The sequence below is a fragment of the Pelophylax lessonae genome (genome assembly GCF_965119305.1).
Source record: "Pelophylax lessonae genome assembly, chromosome: 2".
Lineage (NCBI taxonomy): Eukaryota > Metazoa > Chordata > Amphibia > Anura > Ranidae > Pelophylax > Pelophylax lessonae.
In genome coordinates, this window is record NC_138769.1 from 299,006,830 (window position 1) to 299,034,678 (window position 27,849).

General features: G+C 45.8%; 1 protein-coding gene across 1 annotated transcript in view; it reads left to right on the plus strand.

Moving 5' to 3' along the window:
• DSCC1 (DNA replication and sister chromatid cohesion 1) overlaps positions 1-27,849 on the plus strand; it is a 73,863-nt gene that overhangs the window by 32,883 nt on the left and 13,131 nt on the right. The window contains exons 3-7 of the mRNA XM_082245338.1: positions 11,166-11,334; positions 11,592-11,726; positions 18,396-18,486; positions 18,780-18,918; positions 19,005-19,057. Of these exons, the coding sequence (XP_082101464.1) occupies positions 11,166-11,334; positions 11,592-11,726; positions 18,396-18,486; positions 18,780-18,918; positions 19,005-19,057 (587 nt within the window). The remainder of the gene's footprint in view (positions 1-11,165; positions 11,335-11,591; positions 11,727-18,395; positions 18,487-18,779; positions 18,919-19,004; positions 19,058-27,849) is intronic.

The window sequence follows — 27,849 nt, forward strand, 5'->3', positions numbered from 1 at the left end:
ACATGAGGTCCGCCTCACCCTCCTCCCTCTGGTTGGGGGGCCTATAGCATACGCCCAATATTACCTTCCCCGCCGTGCCTTCCCTTTGAAGCTCTACCCATAGGGATTCTGCCTCGTCCATAGCTCCATTATTAATATCATCCCTCATATTTACCTGTATACTGTTCTTAATATACAAACATACCCCTCCCCCTTTTTTACTTTCTCTATCTCTGCGATAAAGGGAATACCCCTGAATGGACGCCATCCAGTCATGAGAGCTGTCAAACCAAGTCTCAGTTATCCCCACAAAATCTAAGTCCTCCTCAAATATCAGCAGCTCCAGCTCTCCCATCTTGTTGGCCAGGCTTCTGGCATTGGTATACAAACCTCGTAATTTTGATCGGTTATATTTATCCTCTTTTGATGTTTTTAGGCTGCTCTCTTGATTTTTCCCCGTACCCACCCTGGGTATAGGAGCTCCGCACACCCTATCGCTAATGCCCCCATTTCTGCCCTCTGAAACTTGCTTTCCACTGGGTAATTCTACATCTGTACCCTTACCCTTACCCATTACCTTCTTCTACAGCGAACAGCACATGAAGGGAGGAGGTGGGTGCAACGATTCAGCATTAGGCGCGGAGGAGGATAAGATCCTGTGCATTCCGAGTCCCTCTCCCCCGAGATGTCACTGGTTGCTAGGTGCCAATTGGCTGGCCGTCTTGCAAACACTGTAGCTCACAATGAAGCGCCGGTGTAACCAGCATAGGATCGCAGCAGTCAGCACACGTAACCGCAAATGACAGGGAAGTGAAGGACTCACTTTTAACTGATATCAGCAGCCATACATTTTCAGCATCCTTAACCGCTTATCGGCCGAAATTGGATACTCAAATTTTCGGCCGACATTATCGACGGCCGAAATTTCGGTGCATCTCTAAGAGTAGCTAATTGGGAAGATCACCACAGACTATACTGGTGACTAGTCCTTTACCTTTTGCTTACATTTTTTTTTTTACCTGGCATTAAAGAGAAGCTTAAGGGAGAAGTATAGCCAAAGCTTTTTCCTTTCCTTTTGCGCTCCTGTGACCTGTTTTCAGCAGACAGCGGGCTGACATTGCAGATCCAGTCCATGCTTGGGCAAGATCGCGACAATGAAGTCCAGATCCACCCACATACCCAAATCCCTGAGAACTGACTGATCAGTGTTGGATCGCTCGGTTCTAAGTCTTAGAGCCAGCGGGGGACAGATGTAGCATAGGTAAGTATGATTCTGAAAAGAAAAACGAATACTTCTCTTTTAAAATCTATCATGGATGAAATACAAAGGCTCCCTTTGCTGATCTGTTCATCTACAAATTCTAATTACTTCTCTTTTTAATGGTATTTCAATGGATTATAGATTTAATATTGAGTCACTGACCTGGAACAAGCATTTAGATCAGGAGCTCTGGATAATGCTGATTTTATTTTATTTTTTAATTATCAATAAATGTCTGCACACCACTATTACTATACCATTCAGCAACCAATCCTTATTATTTAGGGTGCGTAAACCTCTCCAGTGTCTCAATCATTTTAAATACCTACCTCTTTAGAAAAGGGGTTCTTGCATCCCTGAAACTTTTTTTTTTTTTTTTTTTATTTCTTTTCCTCCTTCTCTCTCTTTTCACCAGGGTTCTGCTCAGCTCTCCTTTGCATTACTCTAATCTGGGTACTGAACTTCTGTATGCACTTCTGAATATCAGCTCTTATACGCATTAAGTGTAGCTCACTGTACCGATATATATACATATATATATGCATGCGTGCATTTTTTGCTGTGATTGTGGAGTGAATATCTTTTATGATTGGTGTGACATGAGATAGTTGGACATCTGTACCTGTTGTATAATTGTATGCATAATTATTATTATAAAGGGTATATATAGTTCCAACAGTTTGAGCAGCACTTTACAATATAAAGGCAGACAGTGCAGTTACAATACAATAAAATACAAGAGGGCTAGGAGGGCCCTGCTCATAGGAGCTTACAATTTAATAGGGTGGGACAAGAGGTACAAAAGGTTATGGAGGTTATAAGGTAACTGAGAGGAATGAGCTGATGGAAGTGATATGATAAAGGTTCAGTTGGAGGCTTCCCTGAGAGATGAGTTTTTAGGGATCACCTAAAGGCAACCAGAGTAGGAGATAGCTGGACAGATTGGGGTAGAACATTAGAGAGGATGGGAGAGGCTCTGGACAGATTGGGGTAGAACATTAGAGAGGATGGGAGAGGCTCTGGAGAAGTCCTGGAGACCAGCATGGGAGGAGGAGATGGGAATTTGAGAGCAGGAGGTCTTGAGAGGAGTGGAGAGGATGGTTTGGGTGGTATTTGGAGACAAGGTTGGTGATGTAGCTTGGGACAGAACTGTAAAAACCAACTTAGATGGTGTGTGTGTTTTGTTGTGTGTGTTTTTTTTTTTTTTTTTTTTTTTTTATGTGCATTAGGATCTCGAGACCTAATCTGGAAGCAGCTGCATCCACTTCACCTGGTGCTCCCTACCACTCTCCTGGCCCAGTTGGGTTCTAGTCAGCGCTATGGCTTATTCATTTTCTTTGGGGCAGAGTTGTGAAAGGCTTTGTAAGTTGTTAGTATTTTGAATTTTAATACGCTGGGAAATCGGAAGCCAGTGCAGGGATTGGCAGAGAGGGGTGGTGGACACTGAGTGGTTGGTGGGGTAAATGAGTCTGGCAGCAGCATTCATGATAGACTGAAGAGGGGATAGCCTATGGAGAGGTAGGCCTGGGAGTCGCAGTAGTCAAAGCAAGAGATAAGGGAGTGAATGAGTAGCTTGGTGGTTTCATTAATTTAAAAGGGACTGAGAACTGATCGTTGCATTTTTGATTCTGATGTAAAAGTCATGGAGGAGGGTAAGGGCAGGGGGGAATATTAGCTTGGTTTTAGAGCAATTTTAGTTTAAGGAAGTGGTGCGACATCCATGCTGATTTGTCAGTAATGCAAGAGAAGACTGACTGGGTGAGGTGAGGAGATGAGAGAGAGATTTAATTGTCATTGGCAAAGAGGTGGTATTAGAAGCCATGGGAGGTTATCAAGTGACCAAGGGAGGAGGTTTAGATAGAAAAGAGAAGGGGCCAAGAACAGAACCTTCGGGGACCCCTACAGAAAGAAGTGGAGAGGAGACGGAGTTAAAGGGAACACTGAAGGAGTGCTGTGATGGAACCTTGGCCTTCCTTGTAGGCCAAGGAAGTGGAGTTTGAAAAAAAAGCAGTTGGTCAACAGTATCAAAGGCCGCAGAGAGGTCTAGTAGTATAGGTATGGAGTAGTAGCTATTGGTTTCAGCAGTTATTTAATCGTTAGTGAATTTTAGTAGGGCTGTTTCTGTGGAGCGCTGTGAGTGAATGCCAGACTGTACGGGGTCAAGAAGGTTGTGTTCAGTGAGGTAGGACCTCAGAAGTTGTAGACTAAGCGTTCTAAACATTTAGAGGTGAATGGGAGCAAGGGGATTGGTCTTAAAGAATAGGTTCACCTTTACAAAAAAAATAAAATAAATGCACATTTTTTTTGCAGGTAAAAAAATATGCATTCAATTTTTTTTTTTTTTTTGTGAGGGACCTGTAAAGCTTTACACCCATGATCAGCAAACCCTGCAGACTGTATCCCTTTGCCCATTGGACCTTGTAGTTTTTCAATCCACAGAACACTGTGCATTGATGAGACAGGCCAGGCAGGCGAAGCGCCGCACGGCCATGTCTTCTTTTATTAGATTGTAACAGCTGGGGGGGGGGGGGGGGGGCTAGAAGATCCCCTGACAGCTGTCAGAATGGGGGAGCGGAAGTCGATGAATATGTAACATGTTACAAAAGGTGAACTTATCCTTTAAGTTGTTCAGGTTAGTGGCATCCAGTGAGGGCTTTTCCAATATGGGGGTGATCTGTGCATGCTTTAAAGGGGAGGGGATAGATTGAAGATGTGGGTGAGAGAGCATAGGATAGAAGGAGTGCCTGTAGCAGTTGCGAGAGAATAGGATTCAGGGGAGGATTGGTTAGGTGGGCATCTGAGAAAAGTTTGATCACCTCTTCCATAGTAGCCAGTTCAAAAGAGGACCATGTCCACTGTGCTGTTAGACAAGGTATGTTACGTTCAGAAGATATCTGTATAGTGGAGGTGCCCTCACTCAGTTCAAAAACAAGATTGGTGCAAATCTCTTGGGCAGTGAGTGAGTTATTAGGTAGAGGGGGTGGGGGACAAACCAGTGGGTCAAAGGTAAAGAAGAGCCGATGAGCTTGTTTGGCAGCATTGAGGCTGGAATTGTATTTTAGGAGGGTAGATTTCAATAGGGTGAAGTCCTGCAGGGATTTGGTTCAAAAGCAAGACAGTGTCTCGAGATTTCTGGTGTCAGTTTGCCAAGGTTGTAGCGGTCAGGGCCTGATTCTTTGTGTAGTTAGAGGAGCAAGTGCGTCCAGCGAGGATGAGAGTAAACTGTTGTAGATAGAGGTGGCCAGGTTAGAACGGGAAAGGGGAGATATTTTGTCAGAGGTAGAGAAGAGAAAAAATTAAAGTGCCAAAGGTTTCTATGGGCAATCGTTTGCTGCTTGGAGAGATAGGTGGGTGAAGATAGTGATACTGTGAAACTGAGGTTGTGATCCTAGAGAGGAAAGGGATGGTGTTGGTGGGGTTTCCAGGAGTGCATCGATGAGAGACTACGCACGTTTTACTATCCGAGTGAGTGGAAGTGTATGTCCATTATGTTGGGTCAAAAGATGAGGTTAAGTTGAGAACTTCAGCTGTAGCTGGGTTGTTAACCTTATCAGGGATGTTAAAGTGGAAGTAAAGTCCATTTTTTTACCTTGTACCCACAGGTAAGCCTATAATTGGGCTTACCTGTAGGTACAGTGAGTATCTTGTAAACTTGCACTGTTTTAGGAGATATTCAGACAGCATGCAGCCGGTGACCTCACTGGTTCATGCTCTCTGGAGGGACGGCATACCCGTGCTGTACCTTCAGAGCTTTGAGCTTGAGCTCCGGCATGCACGCATTGTAGTGATGTCATTGCAGCCCCGGCCATTCATAGAGCCAGAGTCTGGGAACTTGGAAGGAAGACCGGGTAAGGATGGAAATGCCTGGGAGCCGTGACAGCACTGTGCTGGAGGGCTCTGTGTCCAAGTAAGTATGTCATAATGTGCTAGTATGCAGTGCATATTAGTACATTATGACTTAAACCTGCAAGGGTGTATTTTTTTATTTTTTTCTGGTGGTTTACTACCACTTTAAAATCGCCAAGAATGATAGTGGGTATTTTCAAAGGAAATGCCTCATACAAATTTATTGCTAAAGCATTTTGGTTGTGTGATCTATCTCTCTTGTCTATCTCATTTAAAATACTCTATATTTAAAGGGTAACTCCACTTTCGTGGGGAAAAAATCAGCAAATAAAGAAAAAAGCAATATAGCGTATACAATTGCGACACAAATCGTATTGTAATTGAATGTTATTAAAAAGTACCTTTCCTTTTTTATCTGCAGCTGTTGTATTTTCTGAAAATGCAATGCAATATGGCTCCCTTGAGCTATTCTGTACACAGAATGTGTACTGACCACACCCCAGAAACATAATTTCCTGCTTGTGTGATTGGCTCACAAATTTTCCTAGAAGTCTGCCTAAGAAGTCAGATTTCTGGCATCCCCTGCAGCAATTTTTGGTGAGATACTCCCAATAGGAACACGTCGTCTAAAGGGATGCAGGCCCAGCAGCTTTCTTCATTAGAGCTCTGCAGTTTCCACAGCTGGTAGATATTATGAAACCACTCCCATTTGACCCACAGAGGAACAAACAATGATTTCTTCAGAATAAAAAAAAAAAAAGGTAGAAATCTGCAACAACGTTTGTTAAAATCCCTGCAATGTACATGGATCACCCAGAGGGGAATGTTTCTATTTTTTTCTCAACAAAAGTGAAGTTACGCTTTATAATTGTTTCTCTTTCATTCATTTACAGACGCGGCTCTCCATTGTTCAGAACCATAGGGTTATATGGCCTCCTACGGGAGTAGGTCACTAGGCAGAAAAAGACTTGACTATGCCTATGGGCAGTCCCAGGTGGTATACCCTCTTCACAATGGTGGTGGCATCCCCTCATAAGGGGGACATTCTTGCTTCTATCGACACCAAGGATGCTTACCTGCACATTCCAATATGTGCCCAACACTGGCGCTTCCTCCGTTTTGCTGTGGGAGAGGAGCATTACTATCTTGTGGCGTTACCCTTTTTGGTCTCGCCTCTGCTCCTCGGTCTTCACAAAAGTATTGGTCCCAGTTCTGGCGTTGCTACTTTAGCGGGGGATTGTGGTACTGGGCTACCTGGACAACCTCCTCTTGAGAGCAGAGTCCTCTGCTGCCCTGATGGGCGACGTGGAGATCATTATACAGACCCTGACAGAGTTCGGTTAGCATCTAAAATACCAGAAGTCTGCTCCCGATTCCATCCAGAAAATTGGATAATCTGGGTCTGACTCTGGATTCAGCCCTAGCCAGAGTGTTCCTTTCTCTGGACAAATTCCCGAAGTTGCATGCTGCATTCACCATCTGCTGTCCCAGCAGGTAGTTCTCCCTCCACTTGCGTGCGGGTGCTGGGCCTGATGGTATCTACCTTTTTGAGGCGGTTCTCTTTGCACAGTTGCATAAGAGGTCCCTTCATGGGAAAATCCTGGTAAAATGGGTTTGGACAATCCGATTCGGGGGAGCCAGGAAACCAGGTGGTCTCTGGTCTGGTAGCTTCGCTCTTTGGCAGGGCAAATCCCCTTGTTTTGGACAGTGGTCACTACAGATGCCAGTCTGTATGGGTGGGGAGGTGTCCTGGGACTGAGCTCCATTTAGGGTTGTTGGACGCTGGAAGAGTTCAGACTTCCTATCAATGTTTTGGAACTTCGGGCGATCAGACTGTACCTGGATCACTAGACGGATTGACTCTGGGGGCTTCCGGTGCGGATCCTGTTGGATATTGCCACGGCGATGGCTTATATCAATCATCAGGTCAGAACAGAGTGTTTTGACAACCCTGGAAGTAGCCGGCATTTTCCAAAGAGCAGAACGCTTTTCATTTTTTTTTGCCCCCTCCGCCATACTCCAGGAGTGGAAAACTGGCAGGCAGACTATCTGTCAGCAGGCGTTGGACCAAGGGGAGTGGTCCCTTCATCCGACGTGTTTCATCAGATGTATCTCCGGTGGGGCACCCCTGAGGTGGATCTGTTGGCGTCTAGGCTCAACCGAAAGGTACCGAGGCACAGATGCTTTGGTGGCTCCGTGGGGCCAGTATCATCTGATTTACGGTTTTCCGACTCTCAAGCTTCTGCCGTGGCTTTTGCGCAGAATCAAGGCCGAGGGGGGTTTCTGGTGATTTTAGTGGCTCCAGGCTGGCCTCATTGGTCTTGGTACGCCGACCTGGTTCGACTGATCACCCAATGGAGACTGCCTCTCAGGGAGGATCTACTGTCCCAAGGGCCGGTCTTCCATCCTGCTTTACAGGATAGAGCTTCACCTGGGTCGGTGCTTCCGACACTGCTGAAGGCTAGGAAGTCTACCCCTAGGAAGATGTACATCGTACGTGAAAAGTGAGTCGATTGGAGTTCACCCTTGCTCTGTGGCTCAGATTTCGACTTTTCTTCAACGAGACATTGAGCAGAAATTGACCTTAAGCACCATCAAGGGCCAGGTATTGGCCTTGGCGGTCTTCTTTTAGCGACCTCTGGCCACACACTCCCTGGTGCGTGCCTTTTTTTTTATTAAGGTCTCCTCTACTGCCTCTCATCTACAACAGATCTGAACTTGGTGCTTTCAGTTCTCCAGAAGCCTCCCTTTGAAAATCTTCGGGAGATTCTCCTGCTTGCGCTGTCCCTGAAGGTTGATCTCTTTGGTGGCTATCACTTCTGCTCGCAGGGTATCCTAGCTGGCGGCGTTATCTTGTCGTACCCCCTATTGGTGGTCCACAAATATAAAGTGGTTCTTCGCCCATGTAAGTCGTTCCTTCCTAAGGTAGTATCTGGTTTTTCATTTGAATAAGACCTTGTGTTTCCTTCCCTGTGTCCCAGGCCCAAACATCCTAAGTCAGTGATGGCGAACCTTGGCACCCCAGATGTTTTGGAACTACATTTCCCATGATGCTCATGCACTCTGCATTTTAGGTGAGTATCATGGAAAATATAGTTTCAAAACATCTGGGCTGCCAAGATCACTGTCCTAAGAAATTTGCCTTGCATGCCTTGAATGTAGTTCAGTTGTATTTGGCAGCCACAGATTTTTTTTTGCAGAGGTCCGACTCACCGTTTGTGGTCACGGATGGGCCAAGAAAAGGGCTGTCCGCTTCTGCTACTATCTCCATATGGATCAGACCAATGGTGACTCAGGCCTATTCTATCAAGGGTCAGATTCCTCATTTCCCTGTTAAGGCGCACTCTACTCTGGCGCTTAGTGCTTCTTGGGCCTTCTGTCATCAGGCGTCAGTGGCGCAGGTTTGCAAGGCAGCCACTTGGTCGTCGGTGCACACATTCACTAAATTCTACAAAGTGGATGTGTTAGCATGTGCGGATGCTTCCTCTGGCTGCAAAGTTAGCGGGTCTGTTCCCTCTTTGGAGGTGTATTCATGTTGGGCTCCAGTTTTTTGTTGGAACTCCTTTTTTACCTGGTTGGCTATTGTCTAGCCTTTTTTTTTTTTTTTTTGTCCCTCCCCTCATGTTTGGCACTGATTGGGGACGTCCCTATGGTTCTGAATAATGGAGAGCGGTGTCCGTCAATGTACAAAAAAGAAAATGTGATTTATGTACTTAACGTAAAATCCATTTCTCTGATTTCATTGATGGACACAGCACCCACCCCTCTGTGGAGTGACACTGCTTGTTAATAAACTAAAAGCCCTATAGAAGAGAGGGGGGGGGGGGAGTATACCACCTGGGACTGCCCATAGGCGTAGCCAAGTCTTTTTTTTCTGCCTAGTGTCCTACTCCTGTAGAGGGTAATATAACCTTATGGTTCTGAATAATAGAGAGCTGTCCGTCAAACTCTGAGAAATTTACTTTACGATAAGTACAAAAAGCAACATTATCATGATTGTCCTAGGTCTTGGACTACTAGGTAATTTATAGTTTTGTTTTCTAGACTGTATTTCACTGACCGGAGCATTTTAATACTAGACATGAAAAAAGCCTATCTCTCTATAGTGTGTACTTGTCTCAATTAAGAGCACTAGGTGTCATTTCTGTCTGCTGCTTCATTTCTGACACCAAGAGATAAATGGTGATGGGAGGGACCTCCCAGCTGATTGACACACTCTGTTCCTGTGTGCTGGGGATATGTGTCCCTTATCTCCAAGAAGCTGTCAAAGCTCTCCTCCCTGAGCTCTGCAGAGTGGCTCTCTGATCCCCCCCCCCCCCTTTTTTTTTTTTTTTCTCTTTTTAAGACTAGCTTTGAACTTCAGCACTTTGGATGTAGAGAAGAAAGGGCTGCAAAACGGGTAAAACTTGTGTAGGAGGATTTGTTTTGTGTAGGAGGATTTGTTTCATCCCGCTGTATCGCCTATCCTTCAGTGCATAGTGTGCATGTACTGGTGACATCACTGGGTGCAGAAATAGTGCATATTCTCTGAACCTTTTACCTACAGGTAAGCTTTCCTTTAAGCTTAAACAAAAGGGTGAATTAGATCAAATGACCCAAAGGACCAGGCAGCGCTGATCAATAATAATTAACGTTAAGACCTATAAATGATTTTGGAGGCCTCAAATCAAAATATAGATAAATGCAGTAAATGGGGCCAAGATAGATAGATATAGTCCATGAATTGGTACGCTCCAGCTCCGGAAGGGGCGTGGGTTGAGCCTGATTGGTTCAGCATGCCATAAATGAGTACGAGTCGCGCCGTGTGGCCACGCCCTCTGATAAAGTCCATGACCATACGCGTAAGGGCGTGACCACGCGTCTCTGTTAAGCATCTACGGACTGTCACTACCATCTGTCTCTTCGCTCCACTGCGGGTCGGTGATCGGGTGAGGGATGTGTGTGATGCCAGTCCAATGACTTGTTTTATGCTTATGATAACTTTTTTTTTTTTATGCAAGTGCAATATGTGAAGGGGGGTTTATAGGGGAATAAAGTTATCATGCTACACTATGAGCGGCTCCCTCCCCTCTTTACATGTTTTACATGCTCTATGATCCAAACTCTTTCTGGATTTATGGGTGGAGGGTGTTAAGTATCCTGGTGGTCTCCCTATAATGCGATTGGATTGAAGAGGAATGGTGTCGATCTTATTGCTAATCCCAGAATATGTTACCCCATCTGTCTGAAATTATCCGGTTCGGTGTGGTCAGTGAGGTACTATTAACATCTGATGGAACTGATATGCCTTTAACCCAGTGATTGCTGGTGACTGCAGGACCATTGGGAGAGGCTGCACGCGGTGTGGTGAAGGACAATTTAACATTACCTTTAGGAATTCCCTCACATGGTGCACTTCAGGATCATCTCACTTTAATAGACTGATTATATTGAGCATGGTGTTTATTTTTATATATATATATATATATATATATATATATATATATATATATATATATATATATATATATATATATATATATATATATATATATATATATATTTTTTTTTTTTTATATATATAAATCTTTATCTATTTTGGCCTCATTTACTGCATTGATCTATATTTTGATTTGAAGCCTCCAAAATCATTTCTAGGTCTTGTTAACATTGATTATTGATCAGCGCCACCTGGTGCTTTGGGTCATTTGATCTAATTCACCCTTTTGTTTAGATTGGTATTGTTTTGTTGGTGGCAGCTATTTTATTTTATGTCATTGCCTCCTTTGATTATTGGCACAGGGTGGAGACTTCTTGTGATTTTCACATGTGGATCTTCATATCTTTTCTTTCCTATAGGATTACCTGAAAGTACAAAACACTAAGCAGTGTTATTACTGCTTTAAGAAATCTATCACACTGAGCAATCCCTTTTTTCATTAAGGAACATTCAATTCATACAATATATCAAATCATATGTAACCAAATTGATAATGGGTGGATTGACCCTTTTAAATGTCTTCAGTGTACTATTGCTAATTATGGGATGGGATGAGCTCCACATGCTTTCTTTACAATTTTTTTTTTTTTTCCCTCCAAGCTTGGTTATTCGAGGAGACCAGGCTGATCATGCTGTCCTTTGTAGTCAAGACAAAACATATGACCTGAAAATTGCGGACACCTCCAATTTACTGCTCTTCATCCCAGACTGCAGGACCCCTGACCAGCTTCCCTGTGACCAGCCATCCCTCAGTGTCAGTCTGTGTGAGGTAAAGCCTGGTTGCTTCTGTGCGTAAGAGGCACAGTAAGCTTTTTCTATTTTTTCTTGCAATTGGGAGCTTTCCTGTTTATATGACCGCTGTGACAACCAGTCAGTGGTCACATAACTGGAATGCCACCTCCTCCTTATGGCTTTTAGCACTTTTAAGGGCCGGGAGGAGGTCAGCGCAAATGTTGCAGTTGCCTTTAATGTTTGTGGACACCTTTTTAAAAATGATGTAATCCTTTTATGGTCTGTGTGCTGCAGATTGCTGGATTCTCTAATCACTACTGGGAGCTAAGGAGATGTCGACCCAAACTAAAGAAACTGAAGAAACTTTTGTTAGAAAATCCCTATGAGGGACCAGAGCACGAAAAGGACAAAAGCCAGAACATAGTGTTGGTAAGGATGAATATGGCTTTTTTCCTTTTTTTTTTTTAAATCTTTATTGTAAGATAATACCAGCCAAGGTTTTACAAAGTATTTGATAATTTTGGTGCATATGTATGCCTTTGTGCACCTTTCTGACAGGGTTTCTTTTTCCCCATTCCCATCCTTGTCCATAACTGAAAAAGAAAAAAGTTTGGTTTTAGCTGAACTCCGGGGAACTGAAAAAACTTCTGTTACGGTGGTGCTCCCCCCTCATTGCAAGGGTTAAATGTTCATTTTTGTCAACGGTACCATTAACAAGCACTTTAAACTTGACTTATCCTTAGCTCTTGTAGGCTCTTCCTTCCATGTGACCGGTCCCCAAATCCTCCAATTTTCAGCACTCCATGTGGGGGGTTACAACTTTGACATTATTTTGTGCATGGTAGGACCAGCAGTCTCGTTTTGTAAGTGAAGACACCAAGGTTCAGCCCACAGCCTGGAGTGGTGTAAGGGCTAAGAGGGTCCGCTGCCAGGGAACCAGGAATAAGGTAAGTAAACCTGCTTTATTATGGTACTCTAGGCAAAAAGCAACATTTTAACCCTTGTAGTGAAATTGAGCCCTATTACAAGGATAGTTTTTCTAGTCCAGCTGTATAGAGAATCTGTTCGCATAACACTCAACTCCAGGCAAAAAAAAATTGAATGTACATACGGATTCATTAAAAACGAATTGCATGCATCTTTACATAGAACTAGCATAAAAAAACCTGCCTTGATATCCACTTTATGTAATCCCTGGAACAGCAGCAGTCAGTGGGGGATAGATGGTCAGCTCTGTACTGTATAGCAGAGTGTTATTCTTCACACTGCTGAGAACAGGAGGGAGTGGAACCATGATGCTATCTTTGCCTCCTTTTCCTCTCACAGGCATGAACACCCTCAGGAAGCTTTCTTAGCACTCATTTTGTATGATAATGAGAGGTCTTGAATTCCCAGAGTAGTAAGTGCAGGAGTGTTAATAAAGATCTAAGATAGTAAAGTTATGTATAGCTCCTTTATTTTTAAAGAGGAGTGTGGGAATCGAAAATGACCAACATTTATACTTATCTAGATGGCTACAGCATCCATCCGATGATGCGGCTGTCCCCCGCTGGCTCAACACAAAGAGCTTAAATGATCAATGACTGCTGATCTTAGTTCTCGGGTCTGCTCTGAACAGGGCAGTCACTGCCGTTCACTGCTCTGTGCTCGGCCGTTCACTGCTCTGTTCTCTGCGCGCTCACTGGAGCACTGTACTGTGCAGCAGGTTAGCTCAGGCTTTCAGTGGCCTACTGAAAAGCTAAGCCAGCTGGCAGTCAGGCATCTACAAGGATTTTGGGATCCCTGCAGAACCTGGACCCGGCTCTGTTATGTCAGTGGGCTAAAGCCCGCTGACCGCTAAAAATGGGTCACAGGAGTGCAGAACTAAGTGCACTCCTGTGACCCATAGGAGTAATACATTTTATAGCCAAAAGCGCTTTTTCCATACGAATCCTTTAAATAGATGAAATGCATTAACAGCTGTTTCTCTTTCATTCATTGACAGACACAGCTTCTGAGTCTTCTTAACCATTGGGTTATACTGCCCCCTACAGGAATCGACACTAGGCAGGAAAAAGCTTGACTACACCTATGGGCAGTACCAGGGGGTATACTCCCACTCTCAGCTATAGCCACTATTCCGCCTAGTCAGGATTAAGGACCTAGTTCCTTGCAGGGATCTAAGATCAGAGGGAGAGGACCCCCATTTGAAGGAAGGTCAAGATCCGAGCCACCGAGAAAGCGCTAGGATGAACCCCAAGAGACTCGCATCACGAAATGTATGACTTCCACGTATGATGGTAGATTTTCTAGCTTTTAACCGTGTTGGACTCACTGACGCAGACCAACTTTGATCATCAGCACCTGGCATTCAACAGCCAAGCTGTGAAAGCCAGCGACTGTAAAGCAGGATGGAAGATTGGTCCTTAGGATAGCAGATCCTCCCTGAGAGGAAGCTTCCAAGGAATCTTGGTGACTAGCTGCACCAGATTGGCGTACCAAGCCCAGCGAGGAGCCACTAAGATGACCAGAATCCCTTCTGCCTCGATCCTGCGTAGAAGTCTGGGCAGGAGCTTGAGAGGCAGGAAGGTGTAAATCAGACGATCCTGACCCCACGGGGCTATCAGAGCATTTATGGCGTCTGCCAGAGGATCTCGTGACCGAGCCACAAACCTCTGCACCTTTCTATTGAGCCGAGACGCCAATAGAGCCACCTCGGTGTTGCCCCACCGGAGACGCAGCTGATGACACCGCCTCCGGATGAAGGGACCACTCCCCTTGGTCCAACACCTGCCGACTGAGATAATCCGCCTGCCAGTTTTCCACCCCGGGAATGTGTACAGCAGAGAGGGCTGGATCAAACCATTCTGCCCACCTTGGAATGCTGGCTACCTCCGGAGCCGCCAAGACACTTCTTATTCCCCCCTGGTGATTGACATAAGCCGTGGCATTGTCCATTTGAATGCACACTGGACATCCCTGAAGACCATCCGTCTTATGGTCCTGGCATAGTATATGCTTGGAGTTCCAAGACATTGATCGGTAGTCTGGACTCTTCCAGTGTTCAGAGGCCCGGAGCAGAATTTTTGCCAAGGATACCTCCCCAGCCGGACAGGCCGGCATCTGTGGTGACCACTGTCCAATACAAGGGGAGGAAGGGTTTACCCAGCCGAAGCACAAAGCCACCATATCAGGGACTCCTTTTGATCCCCGGCTCAGCTGGATCTGATTGTCCAGAGACTACGGAGTCTTGTCCCATTTGACCAGAATCGTTTTTGCAGGGACCTCGTATGGAACTGTGCAAATGGAACTGCCTCGAAGGTAGACACCATCAGGCCCAGTACCAGTATGCAAGTCCGGATGGGTGACCATCTGCTGGACAGCAGGAGACGAATTGCAGCCTGCAATTTCTGGAGCTTGTCCAGAGGAAAGAGCACTCTGGCTAAGGCACAGAGTCAGACCCAGATAGTCCAGCTTCATGGACGGAGCCAGAGCAGACTTCTGAAAATACGGAATCCAGCCGAACTCCATCAGAGTTCGTATGGTGATTTCCAAACTGATCCTGTAAACAGTCCGGGGACAGGCGCAAGTTGGAAGGAAAGAACCTTGCAGGGGGACAAGAGCGAAACTCATTCTTGTAGCTGGACCAAATGACTTTGTGGACCCGCTTGTCTTGTACCAGGGAAGAACAGGGTTGCAGAAACCAGCAAAGACACCCCCCCCCACCCACAATACGGGTGAGTCCGCACATTCATGCAAAATGGGTCTTGTCCTTGGGTCTAGGAAAAAGCCTGCTCTCGGCTTGCCAGACCAGGTTCGTTTGGATCCTCCAGACGAGGCCTTGAAAGACTTCAAGCCCTTGTCAGTCAACCCTGAGGGATGAAAAAACTTCTTATAAGCCGAGAAGGAGGGCCCACCTCTCCGAGGTTCCTTGCCCTTTAGTAGCCTGCGGAAGAAAGGTACTCTTCTCCCCCCTGTGAGACCTTTTAATGATGTCATCCAGGGTAGCTCCAAGCAGGCCATCTCCTTAAAAAGTGAGATCAGTCAAGACCTTTTTCGAAGTCTGGTCCGCAGACCAGCATTTGAGCCAAAAGACACGCCGAAGGACCACTGCAGAAACGGTGAGCCGAGCCACTAGGGGAGCTGCATCCAAAGAGGCATCACAGATGAAATGCAGCCCCTGGACCAGCTGGTCCGCCTGCTGAGCAAAGGCAGGGGGAGCTGTTCTCCCTCCAGGTCACGGCGTCGAAGCTTAGCTCACTCAGTGTGCGACACCAGGTCAATGGTGAATACCGGCCTTGGTGCCGAACCAGCCAGAGTGTACATATTGCGGGCCGCAGCCTCCACCTTCCTGTCAGCCGGATCCTTAAAAGCCGGGGACTCTTCAACCGGAATCATGGTTGTCTTGTTCAGTCTGGAAACCTGAGGGTCCACCACTAGTGAAACAGTCAACTTCTTAAGAAGGGACTCCTCATAGGGGTATCTCCTAGCAAATCGCTTAGGGACCCCAAGGGTCGTCCCCACTCTTTAGCAACAATTCTGTCAAAATTGCTGCTATTGATGGCTTGTGAATGCCAAAGGGAACCTCCGTCGCAGCTGCGTCCTCCAAGGTCTCACACACAGATAACCAGGAAGGAACCCTAGGCCTCAAGGATAGGCCCAGGCAGGACGGGGGGCCCTGTCAGGAGGGCCCCACCAGGTGAAACCCCCCCCCACACGAACACACAAAGCCAAAAGTCTGCACCCCCCCTCATCGCCAGCAAAGCGCCCTGCCCCCCCCCCCCCAGGAGGTGGACCAGACCACCCACACATCCCCAGCAGAAGCGAAGGAGGGGGTAGGAGGGGAGCCCAGGGGTCTGAACGTTCCAAAGAGTGTCCCACGTTCACCCAAAACCCTCCAGGGGGACAGCTACTCACCATACCAGGAACCAGACGGGCACCGCTCCAGACAGAACCCCTCGCCATCTAAATGGGGGCAGTCGGCCAGGAGAAACTCGCAAGGCGTTTAACTTGCAGGCCAGCCCCCGCCCGGCGGGGCTATGTTGCGGTAGACCTAGCGCTGAGCTGAGGTTTGTGCGTGCTCACGGTCCAGACTGGGGTGACCACTTGATCTAAAATATCCAACCCGTCGCCCAGTCCGACAGTTGATTGTAAATCTCACAGGAGAAACATTTATTTATTTATATAATTATAAAATGCCAAGACCAGAGATCCCAGCAAGGAACTAGGTCCTTACTCCTGACTAGGCAGAAAAAAATCCCTTTAACCTATAGCAGAGACAGGGAGTATATCCCCTGGGACTGCCCATAGGTGTAGCCAGACTTTTTTTCTGCCTAGTGTCCTCCTCCTGTAGGGCGAAGTTTAGCCCAATGGTTCAGAAGATCAGGAGCTGTGTCCGTCAATTAACTTTAGAGAAATGGATTTTACGGTAAGTCAAAAATCCCCCTTTTTTTTTTTTTTTTTTAAACAGCCTGCTTCATCACACCCTTTTTTATGTTTTTTTTTTTTTTTTTTTTTTTTTATGCAAGGTTGTATATTAATACAAAAGAAATACAGCTGTGTTTTTATCAGCCTAGAGTTAATGTGTAAAATCCTCTTTTCAGAAAATGAAAAGGTGAACTAACAACCCTACACACTATCCACCCCCTGGTTCCCATTGTACTTACCTCTGTAAAGCCCCGTACACACGTACCGATGGTCGGCTTACAAATGTTCCTCTTTTCTCCCCGGGATGTCGGTGTCTGCTGAAAAGTGCAAAGACAGCACAAGGACAGCACAAGAATTTTGTCCGCCGACTGCAGAAGTGATGTCATGTAATGGTTAACTTTCCCTGTGTTTTCTATTTTCTGAGCATGCCCAGTCTTGCAAATCTGCGGTCTGTCGGCCAAATTGTGTACTGACAGGCGAACAATCGTCCGTTCTGGTGTCGGCATACAAATATTTTCATGTTTGCACGAAAGACTTTTGTCCGCGGATTGTGCGCAGACATCTGTCGGAGGCACCATACTAACACGCGTACAATCGGCAGATCCTTCGTCCACCGACGTTTGTATGCCGACGATCGGTACGTGTGTACGGGCCTTAAGTGATGAGATGTCAGTGCCCACACACTTTTTTTTTTTTTTTTTTTTTTTTTTTTTTAAAGCCCGTAGCGTGTGCAACACACTCAAAAGACTCCACCCGGTGCATAAAAAAGTGCACACACACAAAGTGAGAACACAAAAAAGCACAGGGTGTGCGACAACGTATGGTCTTCCCTCCGAAGAGGTAGGACCCGAAACCTCAATCCCCCGGGGCGCAAGACTCCTGACAGGGACATAAGGTACTCATGGTCTGTCTGGCCGAAACCAGACCGACCCCGTTCTTCAGGGGGACTGCCGAAACAGCCCCTACCGAGAACTAAGTAGGGCTCCCCCGAAGGGAGACCCCATGGGAGAGGGCGAACTAAGCCAAAAGGCCATATCCACGCCCTCCCAAGACTTAAGGCTGGGCCCGAGGACCCACACACTCCAGTCTGTGCAAATAAAGAAAAAAGGTGCCCACACACTTGGGACTTGAGGCTTATGGATTGGAAACCCCCTGCTTTTTTTTTTCTTCTGCAGGGCTTCCGGGACAGGTCAGAGTGATTCAGACTAGTCATTGCCGGCACAGAGAATTGCTCTGATCTGTCCCAGAAGCCCTTCAAAAAGGACCAGAAGTGCAGGGATTTCTAAACTCCGGATCGCTACACCGGCTGTGTGGACGACCTCTTATAACGCACAAAGGTAAGTACAAAGGGGAGGGTGTAGGGTGTTATCTCACCTTTTAAATTTTTTCTGAAATGGTGAATTCAAGCTTTAAGCTTTTGCTGTGTTTTGTTATAGTGCATATCTGTGGAGCTGCTGATGTGGGTAACATGAGGGTGGGTGATGCTTACCATTTTGTAGCCTGATTTAAATAGTTTAACTGTTTGGAAAGTGAGTAGCAGAATTAGTGTAATTTGTGAAAAATGGATCTAGTTGCTCAGTTTTTTTGTTTTTTTTTCCAAACAGAAAATGCTTGCCAAAAAATATGAATGTCAGTACAAAACCTTTTGGGTTGGCTTTGGTTTCCAACTATGTTTGTCCTCTTTGGTTTCAGTACACAACAGAGGATCTACTAAGCCAGATTCAAGCAAGCTCTCTAGAATTATTGGACCACCTGAAAGTTGTACATGCCTGCCAAATAAGCGGTAATGTTTTGTGTCTTTATTATGATCACCATAGTCATAAAAAAAACTCCTGCTACACATTATTTCTGAAAGGTTCTCGGACTTCTACTGTTTTTTAAAACAAAACTAGTGTAGTATCTTTCAGATCCTATTTTTTTTTTTTTTTTTGCACCAAAAGGTTGCTATATCCAAGGTGACCGAGGTAGTGTAGATATTTTTTTTCTGCCCACATTCATTTTCTTGTTCATAGCAAGTTATACAAATTGAAGCCATACTTTAGTTTACTGTTTTTGTATTTTTTTTTTTTTCTTCAGGATTCTGGAGGCTTCTGGACTTTGACTATGAAATGAAAGTCCTCAGTCACATAACTCAGCTAATGGATTCAGAGTCATGGTCATTCAGCCGCATACCACTGAAAGTGTCCCTACAGGAATTAAGACCTCTGGAGCCAGAGTGAGAACATATTAATGCATATGGATACTGTACATTTTAGCAAGAGTTGCTTCCAAAGTATTTATTGTCTATAAATGTATTTTTAGAGAGATGATACAGCATTGTCTGGAGTGTTATGGAAAAAGGTTTGTTGATGAAGGTATGTGCTTTTTTCTCCTTCATGCTTCATTAATTGAATTTAGTATTTGTAAGGCATTACTAATATTATATTAACCTAATTCTTTAACAACGCACCTGCATATCTGTTAGTCAGTAGGAAGAGAGTTGTATTTAGGGCTGCAACTAACGAATATTTTCATACTCTTAGTTGTCCGATTTATTGTTTTGATTAATCGGATAAAATAAAAAGCTCAAAAGTGTGGCATATAATTTAGTTAAGAAAAAAAAAAGACAATTTTATTCTTGAATATCTCTATGCAGTGGTAAATACAAATACCATCTATATGATAAGAAAAGGTATCCCTGTGCTCAAATCCCAATAGCTTGTACTTCTGTTTTTCATTGCATAGTTTGCTGGAATGCTTGTAGAAGTGTGCAGAGTAATTATTTCAGAATTTGTAGCTATATGGTGAGGGAACTAATAAATAAATAAATATATATATATATATATATATATATATATATATATATATATATATATATATATATATATATATATATATATTACACATACTCACACTCTAGTGTTGCATCGATACCCATATTGTTGCCGATACTAAGCATTTGCACTCATGCAAATGCTCTGCTACTAAAAACCTATACCTTTTTGGGTATAGGTTTTAGTAGCAGAGGGTATGGGATTTCATTGACTTGCATTGGGTTCTGTTAATTAAGTTGCAAGCCGCAAAGGATTTAGAGGTCCAAATTGCACTAATCTGCAGCTTTGAAATCACGCTGAAGTAGCACAATTTCAAAGCCACAGAAAAACTGTTCTTCTTCATAATTGTAAAGAAACTGTAATAATGTTTCATTAGTCTAAAAAAATAAACTGTCACGACAACAAAAATAGGTATCCGTAATTGATATCGGGGAGTACTTGAGAAAAAGTATCAGTACTCTGCTTCCTGTTCTGGGGTGCCCTGTCAGCACTACTTGTTCCTCCTGTCTTAAGAGTGCCCCTATAGCAAGCCGCAAAGTATAACAAAGAGTTCCCCTATAGCAAGGTATTGGACTACATGTCCCATGAGGCATTGCTCCTCACATATTCACAAGCTTACTGACCTGTATGGAGGGTGTACTGAGCTGTATGTGTGCTGCACTGTGTATACTGACATGTATGGCGGGTAGGAATGGGCTCGGGCATGTTCAGGATCCCGTCGACACTGAGAAAGGCAGTGAAACTGATCCTGATCTGCAGCTGCACCGATTGGGAAATGTCTCACTGCCTGTGATTAGCTGTGTGCAGTGTCAGCTTCCTGGCAGCATTGGGCAGGTGGGATTCCAAACCCATCTCTAATGGAGGGTGTACTGAGCTGTACATGCACTGCACTATGTATACTGACGTGTGGACGATGTACGGAGCTGTATGTGCGCTGCACTATGTATACCGACATGTGGAGGGTATAGTGAGCTGTATGTGTGTTGCACTGTGTATACTGACATGGGGGGGGATGTACTGAGCTGTAGGTGTGCTCCACTGTGTATACGGACATGTATAGAGTGTGCTTAGTTGTATGTGTGCTGCTCTGTGTATACTGACATGTATAGAGGGTGTGCTGGGCTGTATGTGTGCTGCACTGTGTATACTGACATGTATGGAGGGTGTACTGAGCTGTATGTGTGCTGCACTGTGTATACTGACATGTATGGAGGGTGTGCTGAGCTGTATGCGTGCTGTACTGGGTGTCCTGAGCTGTATGTGTGCTGCACTGTATTTCGAGATATGTAAACAAATCATGTATTCTGTATGCAGGCCAACTAATCGGCTGACCAACTAATCGATTATGAAATTAGTTGACCACTATTTTTATAATCGATTAGTTGTCCATTAATCGATTCCTTGTTATGTCAAAATAGGCAAATTACATAATGTATTATAATAATAATATACAATGCTAATGTTCCCTTTTTTTTTTTTTTTTTTTTTTAAGCCCCCGTTCACATAGGGGTGACGCTACTTCGCACCGCAACCTCCGAGGTCGCGGTGCGAGCAGCGCGCCGCGACCTCGGAGTGGCCGCCACGGACTTCATAACATTGAAGTCTATGGCGGTCGCCTCCTGGTCGCCCCAAAGAAGCTCCGGACCCTTTTTCTAAGTCGGAGCGCCTTGTGTCGCTCCTATTAGAACGGGTCCGCAGCTTCCCTATGGGAGGCGACCTGGGAGGCGACCAGGTCGCCTCACAGGTCGCCTTAGTGTGAACGGGGGCTAAAGAGCGAAATAATGGCTCTCCTATTTGAGCTAAAGCAAAGATCACATGGTCGATGACCATAAGGCCCTTTTTTGTGGGTGTTTTTCTTCATTAGGAACTGTTAAGTCTAGTGCTTTCAATAAGACAGACTTGCAATAGGATAATAAGATCAGCATGGTACAACATTGTGCGGATCTACTAAACTGGTATCCAGAACCTGCACATGTAATCACAAACGCATTACTATACTGTAAATCACATCAGTAGTACGTCCAGAGAGAGAAGAGCGAAGAACAAGTTCATGGCTGCAGTAGCATCCATAAACTTGTGCTTGTTTTTCTTAAACTGGCTGTAAACTAAGTGATCCAGGAGGCTGTAAAGCCACCCATTTGCTTTTACAGTGCAGACGATGCGGTTTAATAGACCCCAAATGTCTCCCTGTTGCTGTACCTGCCCATTGCTATCACATGGGGGTTTAACCCGCTTGTGATAGCAGTAAAGTTCTGAAGTTTTTAAGTAATTTTATGGTCAAACATGCAGATTTTTACATGCTTGCAAACATTGAAAAAAACATGCACTAGAGCATAACTCTTAATACTCTTATAAAAATATGGTTTTCTGAGGAGTGTGTAAGATCAGTAAATATAGTAATGGTATTTATTATATTAACGTTTTGTCCATACTCCATGTCCATACTCCTAGTTACACCCAGAAAAGTCTTAGTATATTTAATATGCAGCAGTATGGCCTCTAATACTTGCGTAGTGTCAAGCACAGAGAAATGCATGGGACGCTGCAGGCTCCACTCCATGGCCTGCATATTTTATTTCATATGCTTTACTACTTCTCCACGTTTTCATGGGGTGAGCTTATGGGGTGAGCTTATGGGGTGAGCTGGGCCTGGAGACAAATCAGTCTGGCGCCCCCATATGTGGGCGGCTGGCATTCTGCAACTGTGGGAGGGAGGGGGGGGCGTTGCTTCTAGTTTTAAGTGTCTTATCACAGGGGACCTCTCATCTGAGTTAGAAGGTAGGTAGTAAGACTTTCCTGCAAACCTTTGGGTGATCATAATCTAATATATACTGTATATACTAGAAACCCCGGAGGGCCTTTAAGCTTGCAATGATGCATACGGCAAGTAAAGATTAAAAAATCTTCTTATTTGCCTTTGGCAGAGGAGCTGCTATATATTAAAAGTGACCTACCATAGATATCAGCTATTGGTAATCAATATAGGAGGTAGAATATATAGCATGGCATACCCAGGGTAAAAGGAAAGCTACGCTATTTGAATTAAACTTGCATGGCACTTACCTAGCTGCCAAAGGGCTTTTTATCTAGAGATCGTGCAGACACAAGGGACACTGACATGGTCACCTATACCTGATGGGTAGGTAGTAGAACTATCCTGCAATCTTTTGCTTATTTTAGTTGTACATATTAAGAAATCCTAATTTTATTTCTGTTGCTGATGAGTAAAATAAACAGATGTATTTATTTGTTCCTGCCCCCGATCCTTCTTTTGCTCAATTCCTGGACCACCTACCCTTATCACTGTGCTATATTTCTCTTCCGTCCCCTTGCCAGTCGCCGCCCACTCATTCAATCTGCACATCTGGGTATTGGCCTTCTCCACAGGAGTAAGCTAGGCAGAAGATTTTGTTAGATTAATCATAAAACCTTTGTATAGACACACCTACAGGGGGCTGTCCCTCTAGTCAAATACCCCCAGCTAGCTTCATTCCCAATTCAGTGTTCTGCTGCCTAGCTTAGGAGTAGGCTGGCTTTCCCTGGCTGAGACTTCGGTCTCAGCTTTTTCTTTTTTTTTCTGTTTATCTCTAAAGTATTTTTTCTTTTAAAAGATAGCTTTTTATTTGTTCCTTCGCTTAGTTAGTCAGACTTTAGAAGACTACAGCGTTTGCAGAGTTGGGACTCGCACTGGTTATTCTAGAGCCTTACGAACTCCCAGCCTGCCATCGAGCGTTAGCAGGTTATTGGTACGCCCAGGCCTCCCAAACAACAATGTTCCTGACTTCAGGGCCGAGCCTGCAAAGTTGTTATCTTCGCCGGGATGTCTCAACTGCGGTACGCCCGTGTGTTGCTAGCGTCCCTTTCGGCTGACGGCACCCCCACTCAGGGTGGGAGGTTTCCTGTCGCAGAGCGGTGCCCATGTTCGCTGGACCGGTGAGTACCATGCTACCCCTCTGTCTCTGAACATGTTTGTCGGGGTGTGTATGTGGGCCCTCTGTTTTGGGGATGACAGTTCAGTATGGGTTCTGTGATGTCCCCCTCATGGCTGTAGGTGCGGTCCCTGTGTGTCCCTTCTCGGTCCCTGCGGGGGCGCTGTCGCGGTTTAACCGCAGAGTTGGGGGGGTGCGGGGGTCTCCGTCCCTGTGGTGGTACTCTGTGGGGTCCAGTGTATGGTGTTTTGGGGCCGCAATTGGCGCTAAACCGCGCGGCCGCCATTTTTGGTGTGGGCAGGCTGTTCGGCCTCATACTGTGGGCAGCAGCCATTTTCTGTCATCCTTTTGGCGCCGTTCGGGCACCATCTTTAGTGTGGGCATGATGTAGATAGACTTCTATTGGCAACCATTTTCTTGTGGCTCAGGGCTGGCTTTGCCTCTAGGGGCGTGAGGTCACTTCCTCCTTCTTCCCTTCAGATCCTCAGCAGCGTGGGCAAGTATAACACACTGTGGGGGGCTTTTTACTGTATTCCCTGGCCTGCATTCCTGCTAGCATTCATTTTTACAGTTTCCTGTAGCAAGGGACTAGCTCTCCATTTGCGGTGGGGACCGCGGGAATCGCCTATTTAAAGGGCCAGCGTCATTTAAATTGATATTGCTATTATGGAGTCCCAGGATAGCAAATTCCCCCCAGATCTGGTGGAGGGTTTAGGTACTCCTTAATCCTCTGCCATAGTCTCGCGAACTGCTGCACTTGCGACTTTAGCGTCAAAAGTGGACTTGTTGATGTCTGACAGGGTTTCTAAGAAAAGGCCTATGCCCTCTCAGTCTTCTGATTCAGAGCCAGATTTGCTTGCTACGGACAATGTCCCCCCCCCCCGAGGGGTCTCAGTTGGATGTGGAGGAGGAGGACTCGTCCTCAGGGTCAGCGTGGGACCGCGCTGCGGTGGACGCACTTATCAGCTCTGTTAAGGAAACCTTAAAATTTGGATGATGAGCCCCACCTGCCGGGTAAGCGGTCTTCCTTTGGGACCCGCAAAGCCCAAAAATCGGGTCAGGTTTTTCCTAGGGATGTAACGATATTGCCGATATCGCGATATCGTATCGTCGTGGTCGTCTCGATATCGTCGTGGTTGGGTTACAATGTTAAAAGGACAGGTGTCCGTCAAAAAGCAAGAGGAATAAACACAGTCCCATGGAACAAATCATTGTTAACTACATAGACCAGAGTTTAAGGATTTTTTTTTTTTTTTCTTGCAAAGTAGATATTTTGATCTTTCTGATGAAAAACGTGAACATAAGCTAAATGATAGGTCAGTGTTTTTTTTAAAGGCTTTTTGACTGACTATTTTTTTAAGTTTAAGTTATGTTCCTAAATACCAGTTTTAAAAGGCTGCCTTTATTTGCCTTGCTCATTTAAACCTGACTTAACTTGATCTTTGTTTGCACTTAAAGGGAATTGCCTATTGTTTGTTTTACAATTGTTCTAGCTGCTTCTTAACTTGAACATTGCACAGAATCATCAGTTATGCAACCAAATATTACTATACAGAATATTGATGTTCCTGACTACAACTTGCACTTTAAAAGCACTATGTGATCAGTGTTTTATGTTCTCATGGATCCATAAATACAACAATAAATTGCCTGTTGACTGGCAAAAGCAGAATAAATGTTATTTTTTCGCTATTATCATCACAAACACTATCATGAGCTATTTAACAATACCGTGAGCTTTTCCACAATATCGCAATAAATATCGTACCATGAGGTCAATATCGAAATTGTATCGTACCGTGAGATTTTGATATTGTTACATCCCTAGTTTTTCCTTGTCCCGAGGAGTTTCACGAAACCGTGAATGACCAATGGCGCCGTATCATACATAATTTTGTGGTGCCCAAGAGATTTCAGTACCGTTATCCCTTTGCGAATCCGGTGGATTTTCGCTGGACTGTGGCTCCTAGGGTGGACCACACTGTGTCCAGGTTAAATAAAGCCACTTTAATGCCTGTGGAAGATTCTCCGGTGTTTAAAGACCCGGCGGATAGGGGGGTGGAAACACTTTCCCGCCACATCTGTTAGCGGGTTCCTTGCTGAAGCCCGTGTTTGCTTCGGTAATGGTCTCTCAGGCTGTTGTAGAGTGGGCCAAGACGCTTAGGTGCACTCTAATTGCTGACTCCGCCTCTCCTGCTGCACTGGAGATGGTGGATCAAATGGGCCAGGCCGTACTGTACCTGTGTGACACGGCCTTGGATGAGGCCCCTTTAGTCGCACGACTGTCCACGGTTGCGATCTGACGCATCAATTGGTTGAAAAGCTGGTCGGCCGACCAGTGTTCCAAGAAGACAGTGACTGACATCCCTTATGCGGGGAGTCTTCTTTTTGGGGACTCTCTGGATGAACTGATCAAAGGGCTCACTGGGGGCAAGAGCACTCTTTTGCCCCAGGTGGCTAGGGGAAAATCATCCCACACTAAGCGGGGTCCCTCCTTTAAACCTAACCAGGGGTCCTTTCGTGCCTTGAAGGCACAAGACAAAGGGAAGTCTTTCAAGGCCTCTAGTGGCCAGAAGAATCCTTGGGCGTGCAAGTCCAAAGCCAGCCACGCTGACACAGCGACTCAGTCCTGAAGGGACGCCCTCACCCGTTTCAGGGGTGGGGGGACGTCTGCGTTGGTTTCCAGAACCTTGGCTGTCCAATATTCAGGACAGGTGAATTCAAGAACTCATTCGTTCAGGCTACAAGATCGAGTTTCGGTCTCGCCCCGCAGACAGATTCTTTCCCTCAAATCTTCCATTTAACCCCCGATCATTTCTGGGATCTCCATCGGGCGGTTCAGGATCTCCTCGCCCAAAGGGTAGATGTCCGGGGTTCCACAGAGGGACAGGTTTCGGGGTTTTTACTCAAATCTGTTCACAGTGCCCAGAAAGGAGGGCAAGGTGCGTCCGATTCTGGACTTAAAATTTCTAAACCGCTTTGTGCGGGTTCAGAAGTTCCGAATGGAGTCCCTCCGGTCAGTGGTGGCATCCCTAAATCCAGGGGCTTTCTTGGCTTCCATCGACCTTAAGGATGCGTGTCTACACATCCCTATCTACGAGGGTCATCAGAGGTACCTCCGCTTCACAATCGCGGAGGAGCACTATCAGTTCGTGACGTTTCCTTTTGGTCTCGCTTCAGCTCCAAGGATTTTTACCAAACTGTTGGCTACTGTTCTAGCCTTGTTAATGGTACAGGGTATTGCCATCCTCGGATACCTGGACGATCTCCTGTTAAGGTCGAGTTCCAGGGCCACGCTGTTGCGTGATCTGTCGATCACGGTTCAGACGCTCCAGGAGTTCGGGTGGACCATCAATTTTCAGAAGTCGACTTTGTCCCCTTCTGTTCCCTTACCTGGGGATGATTCTGGACTCCACCCAGACGAAGGTCTTTCTTCCGGAGGACAAGCTCCGCATCCTGCAGGACGAGGTCAGGTCCCTCAGGCTTGATGGTGTCTGCCTTCGAGGCAATCCCATTTGCGCAATTTCACACAAGATCTCTTCAAGCGGAGATTCTGGTTCAGTGGGACAGACATCCTCAGTCTTTAGAAAGGAGGATTTCTTTGAGCCCACAGGTGAGATCAGATCTCCTGTGGTAGCTCCAGTCTCCGGCTCTGACGGAAGGCAAGTCCTTTCGACCGTTGTTATGGACTGTGGTCACCATGGACGCCAGCCTGTCAGGCTGGGGTGGAGTTCTTGGCAAGTTATGTGCCCAGGGCACTTGGTCAGAGGGGGAATCCTCCCTGCCAATAAATGTCTTGAAACTGCGGGCAATCAGGCTCTGTTTGCTCCGTTGGTCGGGTCGTCTTCAGGGCTGCCCAGACGGACAACGCAACTGCAGTAGCTTACATCAGTCACCAAGGGGGCACCAGGAGTGCACGGGCGGCCAAGGAAGTGGCTGAGATTCTGTCCTGGGCAGAAACGCAGGTCCCGGCGATTTCGGCAGTTCACATTCCAGGTGTGGAGAACTGGCAGGCCAACTATCTGAGTCGCCAGATCCTGGACCAGGGGGAATGGTCCCTCCACCCAGAGGTTTTTCAGATGCTATGTGCGTGGTGGGGATCCCCGGATGTGGATCTGTTCGCGTCTCGTCTCAACAAGGTGGAAAGGTTCATGGCACGAACGCGCGACCCTCTGGCAAACGCCTCGGACGCGTTTGGTGGTGCCTTGGCATCAGTATCGAGTGATTTATGCCTTTCCTCCGATTCAGTTGTTGTCCAGATTCCTCCACAGGTTGGTAATTCTGGTGGCCCCAGACTGGCCACTGTTTGTCTTGGTATGCGGACATCATGCAAATGGTCGTCGAGCCTCCATGGCGGCTCCCGCTAAGAGACGATCTTCTGTCTCAAGGGCCGATCTTCCATCC